This window comes from Colias eurytheme, chromosome 17, assembly GCF_061535395.1.
Source record: "Colias eurytheme isolate Ceu_HAF_F1 chromosome 17, ilColEury1 Martin Lab GWU primary, whole genome shotgun sequence".
Classification (NCBI taxonomy): Eukaryota; Metazoa; Arthropoda; class Insecta; order Lepidoptera; family Pieridae; genus Colias; species Colias eurytheme.
In genome coordinates this window covers 8318719-8332604 of record NC_142996.1, presented here as the reverse complement: position 1 = coordinate 8332604, position 13886 = coordinate 8318719, and the positions used below count along the sequence as shown (strand labels likewise).

At 33.4% G+C, this 13886-nt stretch overlaps 1 protein-coding gene across 1 annotated transcript in view; it reads left to right on the top strand.

Annotated features, from left to right (window-relative positions):
• LOC149901369 (uncharacterized) overlaps window positions 1-13395 on the top strand; it is a 46054-nt gene extending 32659 nt beyond the window's left edge. Inside the window, exons 5-6 of the mRNA XM_090112025.1 lie at window positions 12471-12592; window positions 12914-13395. Coding sequence (XP_089968151.1) covers window positions 12471-12592; window positions 12914-13146 — 355 coding nt within the window. The 3' untranslated portion in view covers window positions 13147-13395. The remainder of the gene's footprint in view (window positions 1-12470; window positions 12593-12913) is intronic.
• Window positions 13396-13886: the final 491 nt, after the last annotated feature.

The following is a 13886-nucleotide window of genomic DNA, read 5'->3' as shown; positions in this document are numbered from 1 at the left end:
GTCATCGAAGGTTTTATCAAGTTCTCTATCATCAAGATTATATTTTATGTTTTGTAAATTATGCTTATGTACGTCGTAGTTTTTTTACGCTTTTTATTCTAATTTATTTCTTACTATCTAAAACCTTATAACGACCGCAGTCAAAACAATTTTTGCAAATTTTATTACATAGATATATTGTTTACAATTTCTTGGACACATTCATAATAGGTTATTTAGTTTACACATAGGTAATACATAGTTTTAATCTATGACAATATAAAATATTTGCCTAAAGTTGTTCACCCACTGGTTATACTTACTTTTATTTATCTTTACACTTACATAATCTTACAATAACCTTAAAACCCCTCAAGCCCAAAAACCCTTGTACGTTTTACATAACAAATTTGATACATATCATAACGTACATAAAACGATATAACACTTAAGTATGTACATCAATTCCACACCCTCCACGATAAAACTAAACTGCATAACGCGAGAGATAAATAACGCGAAGGAAGGAAACATCAAAGGGAGCTATTATGAAAAATCGTAACGCATTTACTCGCGGACCTTGTTGAATTATTCATAAGTGAAATTGCTATTCGCTTCGCTATTCACCTGAATGTTATTTATAAACGGCCACGCCCGTTCGTGTTATTGGGTTATCGGTTACATACTGCCGATTAGATGTACTGGAAACCAAGTATAGGTTAGTACTTGGATAGGACTAGGATAGTAGGTTCTATTTATTCTTTTTAGTATTGAAAGAGTATGTAAGAGATAAGCATATTCTTAGCGTATGACATAACAACTCGACTATATATTATATACTCGTCCTTGTAAAAGTATACGCGAATATTCGTAAGAGAAGTTTTACAGAACTAATTACTTGAGAAAATACTATGAAAGAATGATGTAGTTTAATTGGATTTGGGCGTGTTTCTATCTATACAAATATTATAAAGAGGAAAGGTTTGATTTTTTGTTTGTTTGTTTGTATGAATTGAATAGGCTCCGAAACTACTTGGCAGATTTGAAAAATTCTTTCACTGTTGGAAAGCTACATCATTTCTGAGTGACATAGGCTAGGTTTTATCCCGGAAATCCCACGGGAACGGGAACTATGCGGTTTTTTTTTTTGAAAACGCGGGCGAAGCCGCAGGCGGAAAGCTAGTTATAAGATATACTTTGTATTGTTCCTAGATATTTTGCTGTAGAAAGATTGAAATTTAGATGATATTTAAATTTGTTTTGCTTTCTGCATTGTTCAAAATTATATACTTCCGTTTTAAGACGAAATCGTTACTCAATGAGGTGCATAGTCTTATTCCATGATTTCATATTTCACAAAAAAAGAAACGATGGATACCTTTAAAACACAATTGCCCACATTCCAATGATCCTAACTCCAATCTACACATTGTATTACACCAATACAAATAGCAGCCCAAGTGTATATCAGTGATTGAATTTGTCCCCAATCGCGATCAGTGTCGACGGCTGAATATCAAAGGTTCAAAGGCATAAGAAATCGAGTCACGAATCGGCGACATCACGACATAACGACTTTACCGCGCAAACACTCCTGATTGCGAGCTACGGGGCTATCAAATTTTATTTTGCACTGAACCTCGCATCCTTGTTGTACAAATCTCACTGATTTTTGTGGGATTAATTCTTGCTTCATTGCTTTTTAATTATATTTGAAACTTTATTTGTAAACATCGCAACTGATTATGTTTGGATGTAAAATTTCGTAATTTTACAATTTCTGACGAATTTTATTTTTGTTTCGATCTGTTGGTGACCTGCTAGATATTACATGCACTCAAATTAAAATGATTTCATTTATTTATTCTTCGTCTTTTTTACGTTAAAAACAATATTAATGTTCTTTAGAGATAATAAGGGAATCAGCGAGAGTCATTACATTATCTCTTACGATTTCTGCTCGTCACAAAACATAGCGCTAAACCGTTAAGCCGTCGCACTCCGCTCGCAAGCAAAAACTCAATTATCATATTTTATACCTCATAATACTTACGAAAAAGATATTCAATTATATAATTTTCTCTGTGAAAAGGGAATCCCTTTTCATTTCTCATTTGGATTTTTCTCTTAAGCAATTACGCGCGCGCCTCGGGGAGCGCGAGATTGGATCCGAATACATTTCCACGTCCGACGAGAACATTCTAATTTATCTTTTAACAACGAATGGAATGTTATGTTAACTTATGCACGGACCGCGGTAGCTGTGTTTTCGTTTAATAAAACTCTATTTCGCGGATCATTTTATGAGTTTCGGCGAGTTATGAATTTGTTTGCGAGCGGAATAGAAATGAGCTCATTTACACGATACGTCCAGATTAATATTCTTTATTTATATGCGCTCATAAATAAGCGGTGAGCTTCGTTAGCGGAGTGGAATGAGGCGATTTGCATCGCCGTTTCCTTTGATAAAGTCGTTCGAGTTTAATTGTAACGCAGACAAACGAAGTTTTCGCTCGACCCGAACCACTCAAGCGGTCCCGAGAATTGAATTCGTGGAACTGTCGTATCGGATTCCCGGGTAACTCGCGTAATCGTATCGCGCGGGAACACAAATTATTCTTGCGCCGAAACTCGGTAACTTCGTCAACCCTATAAAGGATCCGTGGAACAAAGCGCGACCACAATTGGCCATACGAAACGATCTACCTGAGTCGATGGAAGTTTTAAAAATGGCTGCTCTTTGAGAGCAAACTCAATAAGGGGCTCCCGTGGGACGCGTAAATACAATTTGCCGGGAATCGGTCGTGCCTTTGACGTCGCGCGTAATGTTACAAGTTTGCCTGTTTGCTCTGTGTGTGTTACGCTCAGAAAAATGAAGTGTGACGAATTGCCTTCTAAATATGTAGGTGCTAATGTTTTAAGCATATGCTAGATACTAAATAAAAAATAATGTACTCAGAGCAATAACCAAGTCTTTTTTTCATTCAATTAACCGCAATACCAATCTTTTTGCGTACATATTTTTGTTAAGTTGATGTTATACCTATTATATATTCCTGTAAAATAATTTTAATTTATACGTTTCTACCAATTTTAATAATTTCAGTGTTTCTTTATATACCTACCATGAAAATAGTTAGAACAGCCACCAACACAGTTTTACTTGTATACGCAGTATAGATATTATTATTGGTCTGTTTTACATTTTTCCCAATTTCTTTTTGTATTATTGTGTGATTTTTGGAATAATAAGTTAGGAAAAAGCTTCTGCCCATGAAGTTAAAACTGATAATTTTGTAACGACGTTTTTTCTAAATTCAAAACGAAAATAAAACTAAATATCCATGAGAATATTATCCCACAAAGAAACTAGTCATTAAGAATAATGATATTATGGTAATAACCCTCATAAGTAAGTATGATATCATATTAGATGTAGGCGTTTTGTGTTATTCAATTTGCGACGGAACCCTTTCGAGTATCTCTAATTAATACAATTAAACGCGTAATTACTGGACTTGCTGCGTAATAGGGATGAACATGATATTATTTTGTTATTTCGGTATTTACTACACTGAAATAGATATTTTCTCATATTTGAAACTGTTTAGTTCTCAAAGTATTGAATTTAATAAGTTCAGAATTACGCCTCTGCAAATGTTTATGGGAAGTGGTAGCGATTACCAGTAGGCGCTGCACCAGTTTCTTTGCGGACGATGATAGACATTGTCGAGAAGAAAATGTCATGAACTCACTATATTTTGTAGGACTATTCTCGTTAGTGCATCTTTAAACTTACATTTTCCTGTGTAGCATTAATTCCAATTCTTAAAATTCTCGTAAATATGGCTGTTAATTAGGATAATTAGTAAAATAGGATAGTGCGAACTGAGAAGAAAGTATAACCCTATTTTTCACTTATTCTCTGCTGTAATGGAAAATATTCCACAAATTTATCACAAACGCACAATGAAAAGTGACAGCCCTAACACAATTAACAATAACGCGAATTGTCGCTCGCATGTCGTTCTACCGACTCATTGAAATCATTAATTTATACATTTTTTACGCAATAACCTGTAATTGGACTTTATTCGTCGCATTTAATGTCTAATTTGATAAGTCACACGTTGTTTTTATTAAAATTTATGACTTATGAGTCGGCTTCACGTAATTATTGTATCAATTTATATGCGTAATTTGAACAAATGCGTTTGAACCGGGGCGCTATTAATAATCGTTTTAAATCAATTTAGATTTTTCTATGACATCTTGAATAGAGCTTAGATTAAATGCGTGTGTAAATGTAATGTTTTCATAGAAACGGGAAAGTTACTTTTTAAAGTGGAACTTCTTTATGCGCGCTGAGAGTAAAATTTCAAGGTCGTGTCATGGCAATACCGTCACCTCATGGAGTAAAGTGACGATTTTGGTATCTTAGAATTTTGCCAAAGAAGTTTTACTTCTGAAACTTTTGCTCAGCACACACGTTCTTTATATCTTACATCTTATAGTTTCATAGATATTCGGTAGTTTAGTGATTAATTAGCGAATATTAATCGAATACAAACACCGTAACTACGCAACCGAATAAAGCAATGAATTACGAAATAATATTAATAACTTTCCTAATTTTCATATCTATCATAAATCGATTTACTCTCTTAATAAACAAACAACAACTCTTCCAAAATCGCAAAAAGAGGATTTTTGTGTGTACTTTTAAACCCCCTCAAAGCATCTTCCGTCAGCGGCTTAGGAATAAAACCGGGATGTTTTAAAACACGGTAAGCAGTTTAAAGTCCGCCGGGAGGCAAGACACAGTGCATTAGCGGTTGAGGATCACGCAAATGTTATTTTAGCAGATTATTCATATTATGATTTTAGCTTATTTCATACGGCTTTGAAAGCTTTCCCGGTTTTTCAATGTGTTAATAGGTTTACTTTGCGTATATTATGGAATATATACCGTGTAAGTCTGTGATTAGTATTATATTATCTGTGTCTGTGCTTAGTTTTCATAGTTGTTAAAAGTTATATAATATTTTATATGTACTAGGTACTACTACGTACATGAAGTCATATTATTTGTAAAATATATTTGAAACAAAACTACATAAAGTCAAATCCTCCTCATTTTATCACGGGCTTGAATTTTTCTTCCAAATAAATTAAATTTTACTAAATAACAAAATACAGATTCATTTATTTTAACAAATAAAGTTTCTTAGCCATTGGCAACAATTTTATATAGTAAAAAGCGCTTATCAAACAAACTGAAATGAAATATTTCACTTTGCAAGATAATAAATAACCCAAACATATCAAAATGGTTAAATTACATAACTCGAAATATAGAAGATGGAAGGTGTTGGCTGAAATACTATCTCCTTCATGGCTCCGCAGCGGACACATTACCTGATTACTGAGCGAGCGCGTTCCCGTTGTACGGCACGGCACGGGAAACCATGATACGATACGTTGGGCAGATGACTCGTCAATATTGTGACTCGAAAAGGGTGAGAGGATTCGTATGTAAGTAAAGAGATGTGGCTAAAATGTAAATAAGTGTTTGGATAGGTTATAGTTAGTTAAACCATTAGTTATGTGATAAATAGATTAACGTTAAATCTTACTTATATTTATGAAAATAAACACGTTAGTGACTATGAATTTCATAAAATACGATTAACAACATCGTTTACTACTCAACTTACATTGTCGATTCATCCATTTAATAGTTAAAAAAAATCAATTTCAAAAAACACAGCAACCATCAGCTAATCCCGATTATCGTATCGCATCCGTCCCGCAGACCCCACCGTAATTCCGCAAATGGCTGTAACTCGAGCCGCGCGGGTTTAAAATTGAAATTTATATGCACGCATTATACATGAGGCGGGATTATGGCTCAAAGAAAATGATTGTGGACCCGCACCCTGGAGACTGGATAGTTGACTGCGATAGTAATGCGAGTGGATTACACACGGATACGATGCGACATCGCGACACGTGTCGTATGGTGTAAATAATACTGTTCACTTTTTAACTTGTGACATGAGATTACAAATTGAGATTTTTAAAAATGTTTTGTCTGAGTGATAATTCGTTTGTTAAAGATGTTTTCAGTATAGTTTTAAGGTAGGTGGAAAATGCGGATAACATCGCACATAAGAGAAAATGAAATGATGTTTAGTACATTTTCCAAAATTTTCCATTTTGTAGGACATAGGCCTGCCCCAGAAATTTCAATACTCTAGCGGCTATTTCACTTGATAATTTCATAAAAAATAAATAACTTAAAGAACGTTAAAGAAAATAACAAAGAGTATTAACCAAAGAAGATTCCCTCCAAATAACTGTATAATTTTTAAAAGTATTAGTGTACCATTAAAACAGAAGGCTGGTAAAAGTGTAAAACGTCTTCGTCTCGGTAATTTCGTGAGGGAGAGACGATTATAGCGATTAAATATGCATTAACGAATTTTTCTCCTTAAAAGCTGAAAAAACTGTAAAGGAAAATTGGCAATTAGACCCGCCTCCACCTTTCACTAAAAATTAAATTTACTCCATAAAGATACACGAAATGGTGTTATATTTTAACGTTAACTTTGGCTTGTTATTTGTGTTAAAAGTTTTTATTAATTTGAATTATGTATCTCGACTAGACTACTTGTAATAAGTAATTAGTGTTGCCATTTTAAAAACTTGTATGACTGTGTGAGTTCGATTTTATACAAGATTTTTTTTATTTTAAACAGAACACATTTTAGAAGTTACCTATGTCATTTTCAAAGTCTATATTCTATAATGGCCTTTTTCCATACATTCCATTTATCTTTTCCTAAAAAAAATAACTATTCTTAAATAATATTATATCGAGTGAGATACGAAAGAGGGTTATATCATTTCATACATTTTACATAAATTGCCGATTCTCAATTTAGACCGATCGCTACAGTTCGTAGGTTCGTAGTGACGGCATGCTACGAAATAGTGCTACGAAACCGTAGCGCTGTAGACCTTTTCGTAACTAAATAATTATTAAATTGTTGAGTTTTAAATATGAATGATTGCTCAGTAACAATTCACTTGTTTGCAGAACAGAACAATTATTATGTTCCTTAATAAATTAATCGTATATAAACACAGAATCAATTAATTTATTATTTCAAGTTATTTTACATCTTTATTTTACCGTTATATTATCAATAAATATGTAGCTTATATTAGCTTTTTTTACGTTTTTTTTTTACTATAAGCCCTGTATTATCTACTGAACGTACTTTCTTAACTTGCATCTCCTTAACTTTACTTTAAATTTGCCCTAATAAAATATCAAAAAGTTTAAACACATGCGGTGTGCACCTCCTTCCCCTAACATTATCCAATTGTATCCTTTGATATTCAACGAACATGAATAAATGATCAAAATATAGTTGTAACATAATACAGCGTGTTCACAAAATGAAAATTAATTATGCAAAGATATAAATTGACAGTAATTCGTGGATACAGCCGGTGCTCGAGTAAGTGGTAATTATTAATTATCACACAAGAACGTTTTAAGGATGATGAAAGAAATATTAAGTCGCTTTTGGAGTGGTCTTTTAATTTTGGGTTTAGTGTCTTCGTAATCCTATCCTACTAATATTATAAATGCGAAAGTTTGTGAGGATGGATGTATGTGTATTGTGTATGTGAATGTATGTTTGTTACTCTTTCACGCAAATACTACTGTACTGATTACAATGAAATTTAGCACACATATAGATGGTAACTTTGATTAACACATAGGATAGGTTTTATCCCGGGAACTATGCGGGTTTTTATTTGTGTCTGTAGTGTAAGTTTCTGAAGCATTTTCTTTTATGTAAAAGCCTAGGTTATAAGTAATTAACTAATATTTTGTTTCTTTTCCCATTTCGACTAGCTTACGCTAAAAAATTATTAAGTTTTAAATCATAAATTGGTAAATATTATGATAGCAATTATTAGTAAACAATAAATATCCAAAAATAATACAGGAATCAAAAAATTTAAAATTTCATAAACACATTTTGATGAATTCGTTAGTATCTAACATGTTAGGTAGAAGTATCAGCAGTCAGCACTAAGCACAGAGTAGACAAGGGTGACATCCTCCCGCCGGCCCCCTAGTGTCGCTATAATCAGTTAATTGCATGAATAATTGAACATTCATTACCTACACTACACCTAACGCTCTGATACCAATCTACACTACATGAATTATAGTACAGCTACGAATATGAGCATATTTTATGCGTTTATGCATATATTTCGGCTAATGCAAGCATGCTTATACAAATGGAGCAATTATCATATTGAAGATAAGTTGGTTTTGTGATAGCGGCGTGGTTTGTTTACTTTGGAATATTATACGTTATTTCCACAACATAGGTACGTAATTGGAAACGTATACAAAACGAACGCCTACAAAGCCTAACATACTAGGTATACTACCTACCTAAATAGTTTTGTTTACATAGTGTGCATTATCATTTTATTTTTTATTTAAATTTATATTTTTTAGATTAATTTAGTTTACACTCCGAAAGATACAAAGACACAGGTATGATACCTATTTATATAGGATGATGTCTATCGTAATCTTCGTTTAAATGACGTCTGTAGGACGTCTTTTAGACAAAGATTTTAAATTTTATGCAGAGAATAGGATTTTTGTTTGATACTATTGATCAAATGAAGCTGAAAAGTGTATCTTTTATTTTGTAATCTAAGTGTATCAATGCTATCGTAAAATGTATAAATAACTTCTTCAAAACAAAGCGCATAATTAACTCGCAAACTCAAGTAAATTAATACACCAATCAAAATAATGATTTACAGCATTACGGGTTACATCTATTCCCTTTGTTCAATTCTCTAGTTGAATATTCATATTAGGTAATCTTGGAGGACATTTTCTGAAGGCTCCCCCTCCCTCCACCCGGGAGAAACCAATTAATAGAGGTACGGTTCGTTAGACCACCCCTCGGGTTGACCCTAGCAGGATAATGGAATTTGTACTTCTGACTCCTCATTTTGTATAAAATCATTTGCGATCTTTCACTTGTAGTGATTTAAATATTGAGTTTGGGTAATTTGTTATTTGATTGTATGATTTGTAGTTTTAAATCAATTGTAACTAATATTATTTTACGTTTGATAGTTTGGTATATTTATGTTACTTACGTGCATAATATAGAAAAAGAAACGGCAAACAATAAATAAAGAAATGAATTTAAAATAGTTATGTTTAAAGCAATGTAAAAGTTTGAAAAGCGCTCGGAAGTACGTACCATAAATTTATGTACCTATGATTTGACTAAAGATGTGCAATGTTCATCGGCACTTCATCTTAATGGTCGCATGCTTCAAGCAGTTAGCATTACAAAATAGAAATGCAAAAATAATATTTACCAAAGTAGTGCAATTAAAATTAGCACTTAGGTCCATGGAATTATGATAAAGTTTTCAAAATAATCAAAATCGAAATGCAATAATAATATAAGAGCAATCAGCGCTGGAGTACAGAATTACGGTGTCACGGTGCGGTGGCCGGTATGCGCAGTCATCAATTATTTGCGCCCGTAATGAACGCAAATCCTTTGATTCCATTGAACGAGTGTTCGGGGAATTTGTGGTTTAAGTTACGAGCGAACAGCGATGTCTTAGAGGAGATACAAGCATCTGCTGTACACTTTTGTGACACTTATTTCATAGATTTTCAGTTATTTCGAGAAATGTTCGAGCAAACTTCGCAAATAAATCCTGTTTTATAATAGATTTGGTTCATGATGTACATTATCTATTCCTAAATGTGTACAGCTATTTATTATAAAACATGTTCAGCACTAAATAAACTCCCATATAATGTCTTCTCAGCAATGATTACTCATATCTTACTGATAATTTCCAAGCAAACTTCATTAATTGTCAAATTTCAACTGTAAAATTCTTTGACATAAATGTATATCTAGTCAAGTAGGACTCGTATAAGGTATTGCCGTAATGGCGTAATTTTGAGTAACCAAACGTTAGCAAACGAAAGGCTTGATTAATGTCTGATTACCTCTATTGATATCTAAAGAATCGCGATCTCCCGTCCGTTGGACCGCCCTCGCCGGCACATCAACTATGCACCAAGAGAATGTCGGAGCGCGCGACACCTCGGCCGGCGTTCATTTCATTGTCTCCAATCTCTGACTATGTAGTGCTCTGAATTTTGCACGACACACTCTTGACACTTTCTTTGTGTTTGCGAAGTCATTTCGAGTAATTTGTGTTACAAACGCTTTTTTGTGAAATGCTTTTAGATTATACCTAGTCGTTATAGTTGCCTTGGCATAATGCGACTGGCCATTCTTGATCATTCATAAATGGAATTTTATATCAAAAGCATATCACATTTTCGTTAAAAGTATTAATTAAGGAAACTCTTAAGACCTCATTCACACGAGAGTTAAAAAAGCGTTGCGTTAAAACCCGGCGTTGGCGCTTTTTAAACGTTCTCTCTGTGGTTGTTCATACTAACGCTTTAAAATCACTCATGTCTCGTCTCTGGCTTCAGTAAGACGTGGAAATGGTTTCTGCTAAAATAATTACGTAATGTCAGTTGCGTAATATCTTTATGATACATATTTATATTATTATATTTGCTTAGAATTCCTCGGAAAGTTTGTTCTTAATAAACCACTTGTAGGTACCTATGGTAGGTATTTGTTCAAACTCGTCATCGATAAACATGTTACTTAAAGGAATATGATAAAAATACCTACTGTTTTAATTTTTATATGTTAGGTATATTTGAAAGAAAGAAAGAAAGAAAGATTGGCACTAGCGATTTGTGTTATTAAAAGACGAAAAAGAAAACAAAAGGCATTCTGGGTACATCCTCTGAATGAACAGAGATACTTAAAAGGGCAGTTTGTGACACTGTACGAAGAGTTAAGGCAATACCCCGGAATTTTTTTAATTATTTTCAAATGTCTATAACGATTTTGAATACAGGAACGGACGAGACTCCACATCTATAATTAATAGTTCGGGATCAACAATCCACGACATCGTATCGATTTTCTGATGATTATAAGCACAACAAACACGTGCTACCGCTGAGCGAGCGTGCGGCATACTGAACGCAGCGCCGGCGCTTTTTTAGCGCTCGTCTGAATAATAGTAAGAAGTTTCCTATGGTCTATTTTATTTAACGCCCAACGCCGAGCGTTGAAAATAGAACACTGCGCGATAAAAAAGCGTCGCGCTTTAAAAGCGCTGACGTGTGAACATATACTTGGGAATGCATTTGTTCTATTTGGACGCTTTTTTAACGGACGTTAAAAAAGCTCTCGTGTGAATGAGGTCTAATACCTAAGTGGGAAGACTAATTCAAAAGCCTCGCTTTAATCGAGCGACGTGATTGGTTGGCACGGAGCCATGAATATGTCAGCTTCGAAGAAGACACGGCATTGGCTGTGCCGTTCGCCATTTTAATTTTAGCTTTCTAATTGAATTAACGGGAATTCGATATTGACAGCTCTATGAAAATAAGTGCTTAAAATTAATTGTTAGATTTTTACACCAAGATAGGTGACATGGAAAAACTTCTTTCTTTTATTAAATTTCTCAATTATTGTAGTACTTTTCAAGAGAAAAGGTCGATAATTTTTTTAATGTTGGTAGTGTATGCAGTAAAAATTTATTCAAAAATTTAAAAATACGCAGCAATCAATAGCTTTTCAAATTGTGAGAGTACCTACCTTCTCTGTAGTGACTTTGACGTAAACAAATTTCGTTTGTGACCAACCAACCGTCCAGAAGCGGCCTGAATTCTTACAAACTCGGTTACAGTATTGAATTAAGGACCCCCACTTTAACTTATAAATAATTAATGAATTAACCGATTAGACTCTGCTATTATCTTTGTTGTTTTAATAAGTAAACTGTAAACTACTTCTGATAAGTTATATTTGTTTGGAATCGTATTATCACGATTATATTATTTTTAATTTCTATTTTTATGACATAAGGATTGATCGGATCGATCAACAACCATGAAAAAAAAATAAAAATAAGTAATACACAAAGCTTTCTATATAAAAACGGCTCAAACCTTTTTGAAGGAGTAGGTACCTATGGCAACTAACACTGTGACACGATATTTATTTATAAGATAGAACCTGTCGGTTAACAATCTTTACTGATCCGCTTTAAAAAATTCTTTCGGTGTTAGATAGCCCATTTATCGAGGCAGGTTATAGGCTATATTATATATATACCCTAAGACCAACAGGAGCGCAGCACTGCGGGTAAAACCGTGGAGTACCTACCGTGGAGTGGTTAATATAAATAGATATAAATTATATTGATTATTTAAATTTTATTGAAATACCTTTTTTTAAATGATTGTGTCTATGACTCTATCAGATATTACTATATCAGAATCTTTAATCATATAATTGTTCCAGTACTGGCGCGTTCCGCTCGTCGAGTACAGGCTCGGAGCCGCCGCCGCTGTTCCTGCCGCCGCACCTGTCGCATCTCTCGCAGCATCTCAACCATCTGTCGCAGCCATTCTTTCCGCTCAAAGGTATGGTGGATATTATTTTAGGATATTATAAATTATATATATGTAATTATATGAATTTGCAAAATTAACTTGGGACTGTAAGTTTGTTAAAAAGTAAAAGCAAATAATGTTTTTTTTTAACTTTACTGCTATTTAATAAAAAGCAGGATACAACGCTATTTAAAACTTGAGCTATATTATATGTAGGTACCTACACGTATCTTTTTTTTACGGGAAGCTCTACCCAACTATATTTATTTATTTCATTTCTTTGTCTTGTTTATTTGTATAAAAACTTTACGTTTAAATTTCAGCTATCTACAAACTTATTCTATATTACAGGTTGGGGCGCGCCCTGCCCCTGTTGCCCCAAAGAGGAGGCACGTTCCTCGAGCGTGGCAGAATTACGCCGAAAGGCCCACGAACATTCCGCGGCCCTTTTACAGTCCCTAGCTAACTTCCAGTCTAGGGCCTTACTCCCTTTGCCCCTACACTTGCCCCCTCTGCCCCTATCGCTTCTGCCCCATGACTCACAGACGAACACGTCATCAGAACCACCGAAACATCTAGAATAATTTGGATACGGCAAATTGCTTAATGTAGTGTAGTTTGTTTAAATATTCAAGCAATAAATATTTATTGTTTTTTGTAAGAAGTATGTTTGGAAATAAGTATATGGGGTGATTTTTTTATGAGCAGAAATATCTCCTGAAATTAAGAATGAATTCCAGAGAGGCCTAAATAAAAACATGGATAATGTTATTTTCCAGCCTCTACCTACACCAACGTGAATTATTTTAGTGCCATTTTTTTTAAAGTGCCAATATTTGTGCCATGTATACTTTTGTTATTAGAATTTATTTACATTTATTTATAAAATAGTTATATTATAATATGTATAAAATTTTAATTTTGACTTAAATTTAATATTATTTTATCATATTGTCGAAAGATGTGACTCTTTTTCACCAGCTTTTGCAAGGCTATGTTTTAAATATTTCAAATCGATTATATAATGTTCGTATTTAGTAGATCAGTATTAAAATTAAATGTAATAATATTGTAGTTTAAGTATAATAATAAATACCAATGTAATAGTTTTTAATGTTACCTACCCATGTCAGTATTTTCGACCAAAAACTGTTGTGAAATGAATTTCTTTCTGTAAATAATATTTTAAAATTATTCCGTTTAATTACTTATTATTTTATTTTATTTGTATATACCTTTATATATAATATTTATCTTAAGTATAATTAAGCGATAAGGTATACGCTTTTAAATTGTTAGTACCTACAACTGTTATAAGAATAGG